At 42.7% G+C, this 18,665-nt stretch overlaps 3 protein-coding genes across 13 annotated transcripts in view; 1 reads left to right on the forward strand and 2 right to left on the reverse strand.

Annotated features, from left to right (window-relative positions):
* Positions 1 to 5,207, reverse strand: part of LOC137424937 (ras guanyl-releasing protein 3) — a 100,941-nt gene extending 95,734 nt beyond the window's left edge. The window contains exons 1-2 of the mRNA XM_068112844.2: positions 5,173 to 5,207; positions 4,734 to 4,816 (exon numbers count right to left, since the gene is read on the reverse strand). The gene's annotated coding sequence lies outside the window, so the exon portion shown is untranslated. The remainder of the gene's footprint in view (positions 1 to 4,733; positions 4,817 to 5,172) is intronic.
* The window catches only part of UROC1 (urocanate hydratase 1), a 369,204-nt gene that overhangs the window by 95,631 nt on the left and 254,908 nt on the right, over positions 1 to 18,665 (forward strand). The window lies entirely within an intron of this gene.
* The window catches only part of SCP2 (sterol carrier protein 2), an 87,834-nt gene continuing 87,297 nt past the window's right edge, over positions 18,129 to 18,665 (reverse strand). For all 11 annotated transcript variants that reach the window (XM_078776095.1, XM_078776096.1, XM_078776101.1 and 8 more), the window contains one exon: positions 18,129 to 18,573. In XM_078776095.1, coding sequence (XP_078632221.1) covers positions 18,478 to 18,573 — 96 coding nt within the window. In that variant the 3' untranslated portion in view covers positions 18,129 to 18,477. The remainder of the gene's footprint in view (positions 18,574 to 18,665) is intronic.

The following is an 18,665-nucleotide window of genomic DNA, read 5'->3' on the forward strand; positions in this document are numbered from 1 at the left end:
AAAGACACATGAAAGCCCACTTGGAGTTTGCAAAAAAGCACCTAAAGGACTCTCAGACTGTGAGAAACAAGATTCTGTGGTCTGATGAAACCAAGATTGAACTGTTTGATTTCCGTCTGGCCACTCTGCCATAAAGCCCAGATCGGTGGAGTGTTGCAGTGATGGTTGTCCTTCTGGAAGTTTCTCCCATCTCCACACAGGATCTCTGGAGCTCAGCCAGAGTGACCATCGGGTTCTTGGTCACCTCTCCTACCAAGGCCCTTTTCCCCAGATTGCTCAGTTTCGCCGGGCGGCCAGCTCTTGGAAGAGTCCTGGTTGTTCCAAACTTCTTCCATTTAAGAATTATGGAGGCCACTGTGCTCTTGGGAACCTTCAATGCAGCAGAATTTTTTTTGTAGGCTTCCCCAGATCTGTGCCTCCACACAATCCTATCTGAGCTCTGCAGGCAGTTCCTTCGACCTCATGGCTTGGTTTTTGCTCTGATTTGCATTGTCAGCTGTGAGACCTTTTATAAACAGGTGTGTGCCTTTCCAAATCATGTCCAATCAATTTAATTTACCACAAGTGGACTCCAATCAAGGTGTAGAAACATCTCAAAGATGATCAAGAGAAATGGGAGGCACCTGAGCTAAATTTCAAGTGTCATAGCAAAGGGTATGAATACTTATGTCAATGTGATATTTCAGTTTTTTCTTTTTAATAAATTTGCAAAACTTTGTAAAATCCTGTTTTCTCTTTGTCATTATGGGGTATTGCGTGTAGATTGATGAGGGAAAAAATGAATTTCAACGATTTAAGCATAAGGCTGCAACATAACAAAATGTGAAAAAAGTGAAGGGGTCTGAATACTTTCTGAATTCACTGTACCTCTGTGCTGAAGACCTAATGGCTTGGCAAATAGCCGAACAATATTTTACCTAAGATCAACCATGTTGCGGGGTGGTGAGCTGTGGTGACGTTTTCACCTTCAATGAGTACCCAATTGTAAATAATAGTGGTTGAAAGAGTGCAGGAAGCAAACGGGTGGGAGATGCGTCTTATAATTAAAATGGGTTTTATTATAAACGAGCAGATAACACGGTTCCACCAGGCTGTTGTGAGGGAATGTATTTCCAATAGAGTGTGGTATATTTATGAAGTTTTCTTGGAATGTCCTTTTATAGTATAATATCACGGACCCACAGAAATGCCGCATAATGTAAAGTGCGATCTACTCTCTGTCCCTCCTACTCCGCCCACCTTCTTGAAGTCCTCAATTCCCCTCCCAACCCAAAGTTGCTCGTTGCTGTTCTAAACCTATTGGAATTTTGAAGAAAATAAATTTATGATTTTTGTACACCGCTCCTTTCCTATTCCATCTACAGGTGCTGCATGACGTCATTGCCGGCACTGAAAGGGGCCCGGCGATGACACGTGCTGAAAGAGAGTACTCAGTTTTCACTCCGGTTTATTTGAGGCCTGTCATCCTTCCGAGGTCGGCTAATTGAGTACCAGCTCACTGGTAATTGGAGCACTGCATCAGTGGCACAAATGCGCTTCCAGAGAAAGCGAAGAAAGAAAATTTCCGGAGATAAATTAAGCCTGGGGATACTACCTGCACTGCATGACCAAAAGTATGTGGACAACCCAAACATCGAACATCTCATTCCAAAATCATGGGCATAAATATGGAGTTGGTCCCCCCTTTTGCTGCTATAACAGCCTCCAATCTTCTGGGAAGGCTTTCCACTAGATGTTGGAACATTGCTGCGGAGATTTGCTTCCATTCAGCCACAAGAGCATTAGTGAGGTCGGACACTGATGTTGGGTGATTAGGCCTGGCTCGCAGTCGGCGTTCCAGTTCATCCCAAAGGTGTTTGATGGGGTTGAGGTCATGGCTCTGTGCAGGCCAGTCAAGTTCTTCCACACCGATCTCGACAAACCATTTCTGTATGGAAACAGGAAAGGGAAAAACAGGAAAGGGCCTTCCCCAAACTGTTGCCACAAAGTTGGAAGCACACAATCGTCTAGAATGTCATTGTATGCTGTAGCATTAAGATTTCCCTTCACTGGATCTAAGGGGAATGCCATCAGAGATCATCTCAGAGAGAGAACCATGAAAAACAGCCCCAGGCCATTATTCCTCCTCCGCCAAACTTTACAGTTGGCACTATGCATTCGGGCAGGTAGCATTCTCCTGGCATCCTCCAAACCCAGATTCGTCCGTCGGACTGCCAGATGGTGAAGCCTGATTCATCACTCCAGAGAACGCGTTTCCACTGCACCAGAGTCCAATGGCGGCGAGCTTTACACCACTCCAGCCGACGCCTGGCATTGCGCATGGTGAACTTAGGCTTCTGTGTGGCTGCTCCGCCATGGAAACCCATTTCATGAAGCTCCCGACAAACAGTTGTTGTGCTGCCGTTGCTTCCAGAGGCAGTTTGGAAGTCGGTAGTGAATGTTGCAACCAAGGACAGACGATTTTTACACGTTACCCGCTTCAGCACTTGACGGTCCCATTCTTTGAGCTTGTGTGGCCTACCACTTCGCGGCTGAGCGGTTGTTGCTCCTAGATGTTTCCACTTCACAATAACAGCACTTACAGTTGACCGAGGCAGCTCTAGCAGGGCAGAAATTTGACGAACTGATTTGATGGATGGTGGCATTACACTGAGCTCTTCAGTATGGCCCATTCTACTGCCAATGTTTGTCTATGGAGATTGCATGGCTGTGTGCTTGATTATATACCTGCCAGCAATGTGTGGCTGAAATAACCGAATCCACTCATTAGAATGGGTGTCCGCATACTTTTGGTCATGTAGTGTATGTAAAAAGAAAAAATAACGCCGTGATAAATTATTATATATTTTAAAGCCGAGTTTCTGTGGAATGACCCTTTACAGACACAAAGGAATAGTTGTAAAGTTTTCAGAGCTCCTGAGTTTCATGCTTTGGCCAAAGGCACTAATCCTTTGCAATTCCAAAGCCTTGCTTAATGGTTAAGGTGGCTGGCTTAATATCTTCGGATCTTGAGTTTCAGCCCTTGTCATGCAGATAAATTGCAATTTCACGGAGGAACCAGAGCAGTTAGTTGAGTGTTTTAGCTCACAGTTTCATCAATGAGCAGTCAGTGACTGTGATGAATGCAGTCGAAGTATACCATTGGACAGTGGTCAAAGCATCTGTAGTGTGCTGCTCCATCACACTTGAGCAGCTGCATCAAGCAGGAATCGGAGGTTAGGCCACAGCACCACCCATAATAATGTTGTAACTTGAAATAGGAGCTGCACCAGGAGCTGTTTTGGATTTGGCAGCATAGTCTGTCCACAGCAAGGAAGCGTCATGCCACCACAAAAGAGCAGCCACGGTTTAAGAAACGTGGGTCTCAACTCCAGAAACTCACCACACACACCACCTCTTGTCTCCTTCCCTTTTATCCCTAACCTGAGCAGGGCAATCCATAGGGTGGACCTTGGTTGACCAGCACCAATGAAGATGCTTTCTGATGACCCAACTCAGGTCTACTTTCTACTCAGGCCCCGCACACATGCTTCGTAGGGTGTGATCTCATGGATGAAGCTAATCATGTGCCCATCAAACTCACTTCCCTAAGCCGGACAGAATGCAACGGTCAATCCGCATTCCACAGCATACAAGCCTACATTACCGGCGTCATCAAGTCATGCAGATGAGCTTTTTGTTTTCTCACCCTCTTCCACCTGATTGAACTGCAAATGGGGCCAAAAAAACGAGCATGTATGACTGTGAAAATTAAAAACATACAACAAATTGCACAGACAGAATGACAAAGACAATACCGCACCATGGAATAACAAGGGAAACGATGTCAAAGCACCTAGAAAGCATCTGAAAATGCAAAGCCTGTCTGCGTCAGTTTGTATTCAGACGTCTACTTCTTCTTTCGTAAGCTCAAAATAACAAAAACAGTTAAAACAAATACAAAATGAAAGTTGATGATTTCATGCAGCTTTGACCTTTCAGCTTTCGATGTAAAGAAATAATCAGCTTCTATCTTTTGATTGGTGAACAAATTTTGTGCCCAAATTTGTAAATTCTTTAACTTTAAGGTCAAGTGGATGAAAGTTGATAATTTTAGGTGGTGCTGACCTTTAACCTCTTGACCTTTTGAAAAAAATGATTAATTTGCCTTCTCCATATTATGGCCCAGACAGGCAGGCAGACACACACACACAGACACAGACAGACACACACAGACACAGACACACACAGACACAGACAGACACAGACAGACAGACACATACACACACACACACACACACACACATTCAGACAGACAGACAGAAGTGATTGCAAAACCCCGTCTACCCATGGGGCAGCTTTACTAGTAAACTCCTTAATTCAGAGTTAACCTAGTGAACACAGCGTACTCCGTAATGCTACACCCCGAGCTCACAACATTGAATTAGGGTCTGATCAAACAGGCTTTCCATGAACCAGAAGCTGTCAATGACTTGTTAGGCCTAGGTTCATCAAGATGAAACGAAAATTCACCTTAAAGCAAAACTTTTGGTAAAAGCAATATCATCTTGCGATGGCACCTGAAAACATCTTACTCGTTTTGAAAGGAGGCTTCATATGGACTACCTGTTCGATATATCGATTCAAATGTTTTTGAATTAACCGTTTCTCTTGATCAAGGTAGAAAAGCACGAGCTCAACATACAAATTTAACGGCACAAAAGGTAAAATCTGCAACATGTTTAGACACTTACCTTTGCGATGGCTGGCAGCTTGAGCGTTTTGAGAATGCCAGCTCGGTCCAGGAGATAACCTCGGCCTTGGCATCGAAACCACACTGCATGCTCAGCACATAATCATACACCAACAGCATCCAACCACAACCACAACACGACCACAGCCATGAACCAAGGGCAAACAAAACCTTGCAAACCTGCTACCTTGTAAAATTTCCAACTAACACTCAGAATTTCTATCAAGAAAGAAATAAAGGAAACGGAAAAACATCAATATTGATCCATTGACAGACAGAGTGACATTCCTGCAATCAGAGGCAAGTTGAAGATTTCTCTTTTCTTACATCTCTTGTGTTCACTTGAGCTCTGAATCATGGAAAATATTCCTTCCCAAGAGTTTGTTTCTGTGTCCATCTTATCCGCTCCCTACGTTCTCCACTACCTTTTCAATTCTTACCTGCATCCCTGGTCGTCCGTCTCCATCCGCTTTGTCCCTCAGCCATGCTGGCAGCATTTCCCCCTTCTCTTTCTGCTGTTCCTTTTGTCCTGTTGCGTCCTGATCCGTTCTGTGTTCCAGCTCTTCCATGAGCCTCGACTCTGTATAAAACAAACAAAAAAAAAACTCATCACATTGCTTTGAGGAGCAAACCTACTGAGATGACACCAAGTCAAACCAGAACTACTCAGATGACTCTCCAGTATGTTGACATTTGAATTTATAACATAAGTAAATAATATAAAATAGTAAAAGTAAAAAATATAGGAAGTAAATTAAATTTATAACACTTATTAGCCAGTATGGTGACGAGGGGTTGGGGGGGTATTGATCATGCATTCCAAAGGTTGTTTGGTGTAAGTGCTGAAAAACAGCCTGCCCCCAAAACCACACTACCCTATCACCAAACTGCACTCCATGATAGTGTTCCAAAATCCCAGGAGAAATCTTGCCCTTTCAAAGTACTCTTTTTGGAAACAAAAGTTAATGTATTTTATATGATACATCTGTGCCTGTGTCTCAGCTCTCCCCATCTGGGAAGTGTTCCTTTAGTCCCTATCCAAATCTGCATTCAAATTGTCAAATCCACAATTGATTGATATAATCACACAACTATTGCAAGTGTGCTAACAATACAGCAAACCTAAATCAGGATATTCGGTCAAGGCACCGGCACGCAATGGCCTACCATTTTTGAAAGATGCTGTTGGATCTAAACGTATATGGAACAATTAGCTTCACGAGTTTATGCGCGTACATCCAAAGGACCGAGTTCTCCGAGATGCAGTGCCCCCTGCTGGCACTGTATCAATGGAGACGTATACGGAAACGATAGCTCAGATGGACAGGGTATCAATATCTGCATCAACGGACAAGATAAACAATTGATTTTACCAAATAAAGGTTGACAAGTTTTCTCGTCTGATTCAATGGTCCATGATGTTTGGAACGCAGTTACAAATGCCACATACTATGTATTTGTCCATTGTCACCTAAAGTCCTTAAGGAATTAACATTAACTTAGGCCTGCACTGTCGGCTGCTTGGACATGTCTATTTTGGGATAAAAATCTATTTTAATAACCATCTTGGTATTCAAAATAAATAAACAAGAGGACGTCATGCAGAACACGATACTTGCAAAATCCACCCCCTCCCCACACCCTCCCCCCCCCCACCCCCCCCACCCCCCCCCCAAAAGGATGCCATTGATCCATCAAATTGTCCATTTCGTCCACCCGATCAAAGCTCGGGTTAATAGGATGAAAAGTGACGATTTTTCAAATGAAAATTCATTTTAGAATTTTCACCTTGAGTTGACCTTTGACCTCAAAAATAGATGGTTTCCCAATTCAGTGAGGCGCTATGTAAATGCTGTTAAAGTTTCAAGTCAATCGGATGAAAATTGATGGTTTTTCAGATGAAAATTGATGATTTTGGAAGCTTGACCTTGAAGTTGACCTTTGACCTTTTGACCTCAAAAATAGAAGGTTTCCCTATTTAGTGACTCGATATGCAAATGCTGTTCTATTTTCAAGTCAATCGGATGAAAATTGATGGTCTTTCAGATGAAAATTGATGGTCTTTCAGATGAAAATGGATGATTTTGGAAGTTTGACCTTGAGTTGACCTTTTGACCTCAAAAATAGTTCATTTTCCAATTTAGTGACTCAATATACAAATGATGTTCAATTTTTAAGTCATTCGGATTTAAAATGGCGATTTTAGAAATATGACCTCCAGATGACCTTTGACCTCAAAATCAATAGGCTTCTCAGTTGTGACGACCTCTATGACTTGGTGAAGTTCCATGACGATCGGTTTAGAATTGTGACCTGTAGGCCGCTGACAAACAAACAAACAGACAGACAGACAGAATAACAAGAGGACGTCATGCAGAGCACGATACTTGCAAAATCTGCCCCCCCCCCCCCCTCCCCAAGAAAAAAAATTCCATTGATACAGCAAATTGTCCATTTCATCAAGATTAAAATTGACAATCTTGATCAAAGCTCGGGTCAATAGGTAGAAAAGTGACGATTTTTCAGATGAAAAATGATGATTTTGGAAGGTTGACCTTGAGTTTACCTTTGACCTCAAAAAGTTGGTTTCCCTATTTAGTGACTCAATGTGCAAATGCTGTTCAATTTTCAAGTCAATCGGATGAAAATTGATGGTTTTTCAGATGAAAATTGATGATTTTGGAAGTTTGACCTTCAGTTGACCTTTGACCTTTTGACCTCAAAAATAGTATGTTTCGCAATTTAGTGACCCGATATGCAAATGCTATTCAATTTTCAAGTCAATCGGTTGAGAATTGACGGCTTTTTAGATGAAAATTGATCATTTTTAAAATTTGACCTTGAGTTGACCTTTGACCTTTTGACCGCAAAAATAGTTCATTTCCCAATTCAGTGACTCAATGTACAAATGCTGTTCAATTTTCAAGTCAATCGGATTTAAAATGGCGATTTTAGAAATTTGACCTCCAGATGACCTTTGCCCTCAAAATCAATAGGCTTCTCAATTGGGACGACCTATATATACAGCTTGGTAAAGTTTCGTGATGATCAGTTTAGAATTGTGACCTGTAGGCCAGTGACAAACAAACAAACAGACGGAACCACAAACGCAACCGACCAATACACATGAAAAATCTTCGATTTTGCAAGTAACAAAACAAGAAAGAATCTGAAAATGCAAAGCGCGACCGTGTCCCTTTGTATTCAGACGTCTTCATCTTCTGCATACTCAAAATAACGAAAACAGTTTTTACAAAAAAGATACAAAATGAAAATTGATGATTTTATGCAGCCTTGACCTTTGAAATTTAAAAAAAAAAAAAAAAAAAGCTTCGAGCTTTTGATTGATGAACCAATTCTGTGACCCAATATGCAAAGTCTTAAAATTTCAGATCGATTGGACAAAAACTGACGATTTTATGTGACCTTCACCTCTGACCTTTTGATCTAAAAAAAAAACAACAACAATCGGCTCATATCTTTTGATTAGTGAACCAATCCAGTGACCCGATATGGAAATTCTAAAAATTTCAGGTCAATCCAATGGGAATTGATGATTTTATGTGAAGCTGACCCTTGACCTTTTGACCAAATTATTAATTTGCCTTCTCCATATCCTCATAATGAAGCTTTGTTGAAAATTTAATGACAAAACTCAAATGGCAAATTTATATTTCAGGTCAATTGGATGAAAATAAATGATTTTATGTAACACTGACCTTTGACTTGTTGACAAAATTATGAGTTTTCCCTCTCTGTATGATCATAATAAAGCTTTGGTGAAATTTGATGACAATAGGTCAAATGATAAAAAGGTTATGCCCCGGACACACACGGACACACACACACACGGACACACACACACACGGACACACACACACACACACACACACACACACACACACACACACACACACACACACACACACACGTGATAAAAGAGCACCTGATAGAAAGAACCAAGCCACTGGATGATGTTATAAGTCGCAATAAGTTAACATTTTTCAGTAGCTTCCTCTCAAAGACACTTAAATCCAGTCATTTGACAAAGCGGACAAATAACTTGTCACAGATGAGGAGCAGGTGCTCAGTAAATCACTACAACCTGGTCTTTACTCACTTGCCCATGCAACAATGAAGAGGCAGACACCTGTATGGTACTGCATGTATCACATCATGGTCATCACAACATCATGGTCATTACATATTATTGCGGTTCTGCCATAAAGGCAAACCCCCGATAGTTAATTGCACGACAACATGTAGCCTGCAGTAGTAGGGCGGGCCATACTTTTTTTTTTTTGGAAATCAATCGAGAGGGGTGTTCATATTACGTATTTTGGTGTGTAGAACACAAATCTGAGGTTTTTGAAAAATTCTGATAACCCTAACCTACATCAATTTGCAGTTGATTATTATTAAATTTTTGATTATTTTGCTATTCTTCTGGAAAAAAGAGAAGTTTTTTATTTTGAAGTTCGGGCTTTTATTTTGGTAACTTCCTGTTGGGACGGCAGTTGTAGCCATCTTGTTGCTGAAAGCTCGATGTTGAGGAGGTTGGCAATCCTTATCCATCCATCTTCTCTTCTCTTCTTATGGCATTGCCAGTAAGTACGTTTTTGATAAGGAACCTGAGGAACAAATAGATAATAATTTTAGATGTAAATTACCTTGTTTTATATTATATTTGTTAATTGATTTGTGTACTTACCTATTGCTAGCCTGAGTTACATGTGAAGGAAAATAGTGACCTGTGAAGTGAATATTTTGATGGTTTTCTGTAATACCTGTGTAATACCTTAATATCTGTCTGTAGTGGATACTTACCTGTGTATTATTGTTTTTATTTCAGTGTGAACTACTAAAAATGGCTCAAGTCAGAACAAGGATGAAATCAAGTTCTCATTTAAGTAATCTTGTTGGCACTGGGCAGGAGCTGTTGGTGTCTGAACTGCCAACTGTGAGGGATATCCTGAGGTATGGCATCTACTTGAGGGAGCAAAGTGAAGATGACAGGAGGAACTACCCAGTGGACCAGCCCGTGTCTGACATCTACCCTGGTCTGATTTGTCAGTGGAGCAAAGCTAATGCTCTTTTCAAGCCTCCTGTTATCAATGAAAAGGTGACCATCATGTCCAAGCTCAAGGAGGTCTGGAATCAGGCAGTGAAGTTTTCTCTTGGGAAGGGCAAACTTGATGCCAAAGAGAGGTTCATTGTCAAGTTAGACAAGCTATTTGATATTTTGACTTGCAAGTGTCAGATTACCAGTTGTGAGGGGGGAGGCTGTGAGGCCGGTGAGGGCTGTGTGATCCAAGCCCACATTAACTGTTCCTGCAGCAGAGAGAAAATGATTCCTGTGAAAGATCTTGCCTACATTAAGGGACAGAAAAAGAAGGTTGGAAGTAAAGGACCCCACCAAATGGGGAGCCCTGATCTGCCAGAGCACAAGAGACAGGTGAGGACATTGGAAAGGCAGGAAAATAAAAAGAATGCAGAGAAAAGGAGAAGGGGCAAGGAGGAAAATGCTGCAGCAGCAGAGAAGGCAGCCAGGAAGGATGTTGAGAGATTTTTGTCAGATGGTGATGAGGATCTGGAATTGGAGAGAAGTGGTGCTGAAGATGAGTTTGTCACTGAAGTTGAGCTCTTCCCTGAAACTGACACTGAGCCTGCAGCTTCAGCAAAGGTCCAGAAAAACTATGATGAGATTCCAAACATTGCCCTTGCTAGTGTAAGGTATGGCATAGGGCTGAGGCCAACTGCAGCGATAGCAACTGCAGCTCTGATTGATGCAGGAATCATCACAGAAGACAATACAAGTAAAGTGATTGATAAGAACAAGGTCAATAGAGCACAGGAGAAGTTGATGACAGAGCTGGGGGAAGAGTTTGATGAGAAGTGCAGGGAGTAGGGGGGGATCTCCTGCATCCTCTTTGATGGGTGGATTGACCTGACCAATGTGATGATGGAAGCTGAGGGCAATGACCAATCTTTTCCTGCAAAGATCAAGGAAGAACACTATACTGTTGTTAGTGAGCCTGGTAGCTACTATCTGTTCCACTTTACCCCAGAGAAAGCAACTAAAGAGGAGTCACATGCGGAGCAGATTGCTAAGGTCCTGTTTGCCTGGCTGAAAGAGAGGGGTTTTGATAAGACCTTGTGGGCCATTGGAGGAGACTCAACAAATGTCAACACTGGTGTGAAAGCTGGAGTAATGCGGAAGCTGGAGCTGCACCTGGGGAGAAAGCTGGTCTGGTTCATGTGCAACCTGCACACTGGTGAACTTCCCCTGCGCCATCTCATTGTTCACCTTGATGGCCCTACTCTGTCAGACAACACATTTTCCGGGCCAATAGGAAAGCTCCTTGCTTCTGCTACAGACTTGGATATCAATGCAAACTTCACCCGGATCTTTGTTGGCCCTCCACTGATCAAGCTGTCTGACAAGGCCATTGAAGATCTCTCAACTGATCAACACTATGGCTATAAAATTGTCTGTGCAATCAGGGATGGAGTGCTTCCTGCAAGGCTGGCTCTAGTGGAGATTGGACCAGTAAACCACAGCCACTGGCTCACCACAGCGAACAGACTTCTCAGGCTCTGGGTGTCAAAGCATGGACTGAAAGGAAAGAACCGGAAGAATCTGCAATTCATTGTGGAATTCATCATTGGAGTGTATTATCCATGTTGGTTCAACGTGAAAGTCAAGCACTCCTGGATCGAAGGGCCTAGGCACATCTTGTTTCAGCTAGACTGCCTCAAGTCCCAGAGGAAGGAGGTGCTGGACCTTGTGATGCCGACTGTGAGAAGATCTGCTTGGTATGCCCACAGTGAAGCCATCCTCCAAACACTGCTGTGCTCTGAGGATCAGAAGGAGAGGACTGAGGGGGTGGAGAGAATCCTGGCCATCAGGGGAGAGGGGGACCCAGACACTCAGCTGGGGGACTCCTCTGTCAGGACCAGAAAGACACCTGACATCAACTGTGATGCTTCAGCATTGGTAACTTGATCAGCTGGTCAGAAGGTGTGTCAGAGCCACCTCTCACCTGCTCCCTAAGCACCTCGGAGGTGAAGAACTTCATCAACACCCCCATGGAGGTGCTCAACTGGCTTTGCCACACACAAAACATTGAGAGGGTTGTTAAAATGGTGACTGAGGCTTCTGCTAAGTACTTCTCACAGGAAAAGAGGGATGGAGGCATCAGGGCTCAGGAGACCAGCAGGAGGCTGATGTCCAAGAATGAGTCAAAGCAGGACTTGTGCAACTTGGTAAAGTTCAAGAAGTAAGGAGATTGATCTTTGTAATTGTAACCAGTGATATACATACAGTTCACCTGTTAATAAATATGTACATTTGATTTGGCTGTGTCAATATGAATGATTTCCCTTATATCTTTTAATATCTTATAAAGGGGTTCGAAAGGGTAAAATTGGCAATTTAGAAATACAAATTGATGTAGGTTAGAGTTATCCTATCCAAAAAATAAACTCATATTTGAATTCCCCATAAAAAAAACACATAATATAGACACCCCTCATGTTAGGATTTCCTTCAGATTGATTTTGGCACCTGAGTATGACCCGCCCTACTGCAGTAGTTAGTTATTTCTTATTGAATGTAAAGATTAGCTCCTTCCCATTGTGTAATAATCCACACCAATATGCGTTGCGAGTAGGCAGGATTTCAAACCTTCGTGTGGTTAAGGGAAGACATGTTTAATGTGCAGGAAGGCGTGGCCAAAAGAACAGGCCCACGTGACCAATGAGGGGTCGGGGGCACGTCACCAGCAAGTGACCAATTGGTTGTGAAACCTCCCCGAATGAAAGAGGGAAGGAGGACTGAAACCTTCATTGGGGGAGGAGGGATTGAAGGCCAGCACGTGACCAACCTCAGCCAATGGGAGGCTGTGGAACATTCTGGATGCTTTTCGGGTCTGATAAAAACCGCCGCCCATCGCATTTCCAGCCTCTTGATTTTGCATCGCCGACAACACGCCTCTTGCATTTTGCTTCGCCGACGAGACTTCTCTTGCTTTTTGTGTCGACGCCCGACACCCATCGCTCTTCGCCGATCTCTCGCTCTGATCTGGTGGACCTGCAAGCGTTGGCCCCTAACGCGACTCATCTTGAAGCTGGTCGTCCCACCTGTGCTGAATCTAGCCCTGCCTACGTTGCAGCTTGTCCAACCTGTGCTGAAGTTCGTCCGTGCTGACTTTGAGGCGGCGGTTCGTCCTTCGGACCTTACCTCATCCAGGCTGCACGTCCGGATCGAGGATCGAGCTGCGCGCTGCGCACACCAGACCAAATGGCCACCTTCGAGTCAGTCCCTGCATAGCACCATCAGTACGAGAATAACCGGTGTGTCATCCCCTGTGTGTGTGAGAGTGTGAAGGTGCCTGTGGGGTTTATTATTAGGTAAGGATTGATAAGATTGCATCTTCGTCTCTGTTGCTCTGTGCCTTCTAAATAAAAGGCTGTACATTTTTGTTGTTACTTTCAAACCTGTTCGAGTACGTCTTTTCGCCATTGGCCTCGCATCATCCGAGACCGAATTTGGCTTGAATCAGGTTCGTAAATCACATGAGGCAACACCGCTTTCCACACCGTGCAAATCCGCTCGGCATGCAATAAGGTGTGTGAAAGCGAGGGTTCGATCCCCGAGCTCTTCGGCCGCGTGTCTTGAAGGTATTTGGGATTAATTGATCAGCAAACTCTTCGGCGCATGGCTGGGAGGTTGGCAATCGGAATTGCTTAGCAATCCGTCAATCACGAGCTTAGTCACTCGCAGTCGGCGGCCTCAGTGGAACCGGAGCTCGAGGGGTAACAGGGCATAAACCCCCCCTTAGTACGTCGACGAACCCAGCATCTGCAACAATATTCATATGTACTGTTGATACCGATGTTGTGGTATTGTCCATGATGATGGTGCTGTCACCTGCAGCCGATGATGAACTATGGTTGTCATTTGGAAGAGGCAGAAGTTTCTGTAACTTGGCCGCTGACCTGCTTGCGTTGGACCTGAAATCCCATGCCTTCAAATGTTCCATGAAGTTAAAGGGTGTGACGTGGTTTTAACATTTGCTGGGCATGGCAAGGATACCAGACTGGGATACCTGGAATATGCTGCAGGTATAAACTGTCATCCAGGTGTTACACACGAAGGGTGAATCATCAATGTGTGCGCTGTCCTTCAGATGGACGTTAAATGGGCATCCCATCTACCTGCATTCGTTGATGGACATTAAAGATCCCATGGTGTCCTTTGTGAGTAGTAGGCGAGTATCGCCAGCATCATGGCCAAATTATTGCCCTAACCGAGAGGGAACTGCATCAGTGGCACAGCTGCACACTCAGCCAATGATACCACCATGCAGCCTTGTGCTGCATATGAACGACGACGACACAGATAGAACAAGAAAAAGAGCAATCTGAGATTGCAAACCCTCGCCAGGATGTATTTTTAGTGGTTTTGAAGGCTTTTGTGTTAAAACAAATATGGCGGCCAAACTACGTGACTGATGACGTCATCATTATTTTTTTTCTAAACTAATTTATTCCTAGATTATGCTCAATAAATTTCATCTTGATCGGATGAAGTTTTGTACTTGTCGAATTATGACGTCATAATGGAGGCACCTATGACATCATCATTCACATATTTTATTCCCCATGCAGAGTTCTTTACAATGAGCCATGTCTCAATTTTTTCTATTCAGCGCTTTCGGAGATATAGAGGTGCAAATTTTTTCGGTTTTTCCAAGATGGCGGCCGAACCACGTGATCGATGACATCATTATTATTATTTTTCTCCACCAGTTTATGCCGACATGGCACTAAAGAAATTTCATCTTGATTGGATGAAGTTTTGTGCTTGTCGAATTATGACGTCATAATGGAGGCACCTATAACAACATTAACATATTTTATTCCACATGGAGAGTTTTTTACCATGAGCCATGTCTCAATTTTTTCTATTCAGCGCTTTCCGAGATATAGAGGTGCAAAGTTTTTCGATTTTTCCAAGATGGCGGCCAAACCACGTGACCTATGATGTCATAATTATTTTAAAATTCTGCAGTTTCTTTTTTTTATAAAGGATCGAGGCTCGTGAAAGCTAACATTTATCACACAAAAAATCAAACAGACACACAAAACATATAATAAGGGGAGTGGTAGACAAGATGGGGAGAGAAGGGGAAGCACAAACACATTTGAGAGCAGGGACATCGGGAGGTCTGTGGGAGGGAGAGGGCTTGGGGGGGAGGAGGCGTGGGAAAGGGGGGGGGGGGGTGGGGGTGAGAAGTATTAAACACAAGGACACTACAAGGACTTCCAGGAAAGAAGTTGGTATTTCAAAAAAAAAGTGGATCTGGGGTGAAATTAGCAGGGGTAGAAAAGATTAGGGTTTTGGATGGGGGAAGATAAGAGATGGTGGTGAACAGCTGTTTTAAAGACCTGGAGGGTGGAGTGGGATTGAAGAGAGTGAGGGAGTTTGTTCCCAAGGCGGGAGAAAAGAGGAATGAAGGAGTGAAGGTAAGCAGAGAGTCTTGATTTTGGCAGTTTAACCATAAGAGGGTTGCAGGCAGATCTTGTGCGACCTGTAGGAATATTTGGGGGACAGAGCACAGAGAGAGCTGGGGGAGCAAGGCCGGAGAAGAGTTGGTAGAAGACAGAAAGACCACCAACCTGCCTGCGGTGAGTGAGTGAAAGGCCCTCGGAGTAGCTTAATCGCGGGAGCTTCCAATGATTCAAACTTCAGAGAAAACCCATCCAGAATGAAAGAATGTTCAAGCGAATAAGCTTGTTGGTAAAGAAAAGTTCATTACTTCCTCCGTTAAGGCTCATTTGATGCGACTCTCGTGTTCTGTGTCAAACAGATTTCTGGAAGTCAACGAGTTTGTACTTAATGATTGCCTGACATCCCAAAACTCGAACTTATTCATCAGATCATGGTTTGATGCGATGAAAGTAACATCTGCAACAACCAACATACTGGTCAACAGCCAAATTGGTTCTGACTTCTTTTCAACTGTTTCTAACTAATTTGGTGCCCACAAATCCGAACGTGACGTTAAAATTTCGCCATCACGTAACCTTGACGTAGTACATAATAAGTGTGGGAAAAAAAATCTTTAGAGCATGCGAATTTCTTGATTAAGTCTCAATAAGTCTATTTATTGTCACAAAAAATAATATGAACTTAAAGTTTTTATTTACATCACATAAAAAAAATGTACATCTCCAAAAATAATATGAACTTTATAAAATATCACAAAAAATAATATGAACTTTAAGTTTTTATTTTCATCACATTAAAAGTGCTTCTGAACTTTACTTTTGCGTTTGTAGGAGCAATCACTTTCACGCTGTAAAGTCCAACAGTAGTCGCCCATCATGTTTGGATTGAATCGGCCTTGATATCGAGTCTCCATGATGGCAATTCCCTGGTGAAACCTTTCTCCATGTTCATCACTGACATCACCAAGATTTTGTGGAAAGAAGTCCAGATGAGAATGGAAGAAATGTATCTTGAGTGACATTCGAGCACCGAACGCCTGGTAACTCTTCAACATCTTGTCCAAAAGCTCTTCATAATTTGGTGCTCGAAAATTTCCAAGGTAATTGTTAGCAAGAGCCACAAAGCAATCCCAAGCAATGCTTTCCAGCTCAGATAGTCTCGCTACAAAGTCCTGATTAGTGAGTACAAGACGAATTTGAGGACCATTGAAAACACCCGCGTTTACTTTGGCCTCAGATACGATGCCTTGGAACTTCATTAGCAAGTAGTGGAAGCCAGCACCATCTTGATCCATGGGCTTCACAAAGTTCTTCATCAAACCAAGTTTCAAATGAAATGGTGGTAAGAATACCTTCTCAGGGTCAACAAGAGGTTTGTGAATTTCAAATGAAGTGGTGTTCCTATGGTATACTGGTTCTCAAAAACTGGATGTGCTCGTGAAAATTGGATTTCATAATCGAAATCTACAGGTTCATGTTGGTTAGAACCACCTTAAAATATACTAGAACCATAAAACTTTTTAAATTTTGTTGACCAGTGTAATCTATTGCAAGATGATCTTCCATTTTAAGATGATTTTCAATGGTTTGGAAGATTAGTAGACAAGGGTGGTGCTGCTCGTATTCTTCCACTTCATGATGAATGCAACAAGGTTAATTTTGGTCATTGGATAAAATCAACAGGACGCTGATTGAATTATGCCAACCACCATGGGAAGCAAGAAGCTGATGTTTAGTGTGTAACATCAGCTTCTCCTTGCGGACTCTGCCCTAAGGTGGTTGGTTGGTCTTACCTGTTCGCTGATGCAGATGCACACGTGCCTTTGAGAGCAATTCTAGTTCTTTAAGCTAATTTTGGGCACGGCTGGTACAGTTGAAATCATCCAGGAGGAGGTTCCAAAGACAAAACCTTGTCAAGACTCCATTAACCCCTCCTTGTGGGACATGATGGTCTTTAAATGAGCAATGAGACCATTTTCTACCTATTAAATCTGTTAATGATATTCACAGTTTTCCAAATGACACATTTAGAGATGTGTCTCAATGAGACACATTTGAGACCCAGAATTGTACGGGCAATTATTTGAACTGGAAATTGGTGCCTTATGCCATCTGATTAATAAGTGTCCTGGTTACCTGAAGTTTCGGGTATACGGTGGCTCCATTTTAATGTACATAAATGGTGTCATTTGACCGACAATAACTTTTTCATGAACCATAAGGACTTGGGTAATGCATTGGGACATTAGAAAGGACTGACTTTAATAAGGATTTTGTCTCACAGTAAGACCTTAACTGGTGGAAAGCATTTTCTGGGGATTTCCTGGTATTAAAATTAAAATAAAAAAACACCTTTAGAGGCCATTTTTCCCCGCAAGCAGGGGTTGGCCTTTTTCAGGGACCGTGGTTATTGGAGCTCAAAATTAGAAACTGATTGACTGGTAACTATTTCTCAGGTGAATTTTATCCAAAGCCATCATCTAAAAACATATATTTTTAGAGAGCTCTAAATAATGCTACCTAGGGTTACGCACACTCACCTCCAAGATGTCTAGCCTGGGTTTGAACCTCAGTCCAGCTACAAACTGTCATCCCGGTGTTCCACTGGCAGGGTGTATCATCAATATGTGTCGCTTCTTGGATGGGCATTAAATGGGCGTCCTGTCTGCTGACATTAGTTAGTGGACATTAAACAGCTTCGTGAAGAGCAGGCGAGCTATCGCCGGCACCATGAACAAATTCCAAATTCCTTCCCTAACTACTGCTGGGAAGGCAATGGCAAACCACCCTTGCTCAGGAAACTGCCTCGACGACACTGACGCTCTGCGAAAGGTATGGCACATCAGAGAGAAATCTAAATAATGCCACAAAAGCAATGAAGAACCATTATTAAATTGGCATTTAATGTTTTTTTTGGTTTTTTTGGATACAAGATCGAGGACCGTGTAAGAGCCAACATCAATCACAAAAAAAAACAAGAAAAAACAAATCAAATCGCACAAAAAAACAACTCCTCTTTAAAAAAATTTTGAATGCAATGCACACATCAAATCGAGGTGATTTATTATAATCAAGTGCAAGGTTGTCCGCCATTAAATTGATATGAACCGTATCAACATTTTAAATCAACATCCTATATCCACTGGTCTATTAAACACTCAAGCTGGTAAGATAAAACGAGCCTTACAAAACGAATGGTTTGGATTATGTTGGGTTTCGAGGCTTGAAGCTTACAGTCGAGCTTTGGGCGTCCGCAACCGAAGATGTTGAAGTTTGAAGGCAGCCGCCATCTTACCCTCAATCTTCAGCTTTCCTTTCATGAATGCCTGAAGTATATGTAGTCACGAAAAAACCCCAAAATGACAGTGATGCATGTCAAAACCATATGCCAGTAAAATAAAATTGAGAAAAACATTCA

This window comes from Myxine glutinosa, chromosome 4, assembly GCF_964187855.1.
Source record: "Myxine glutinosa chromosome 4, kmMyxGlut1.1, whole genome shotgun sequence".
In the NCBI taxonomy this organism is placed as follows: domain Eukaryota; kingdom Metazoa; phylum Chordata; class Myxini; order Myxiniformes; family Myxinidae; genus Myxine; species Myxine glutinosa.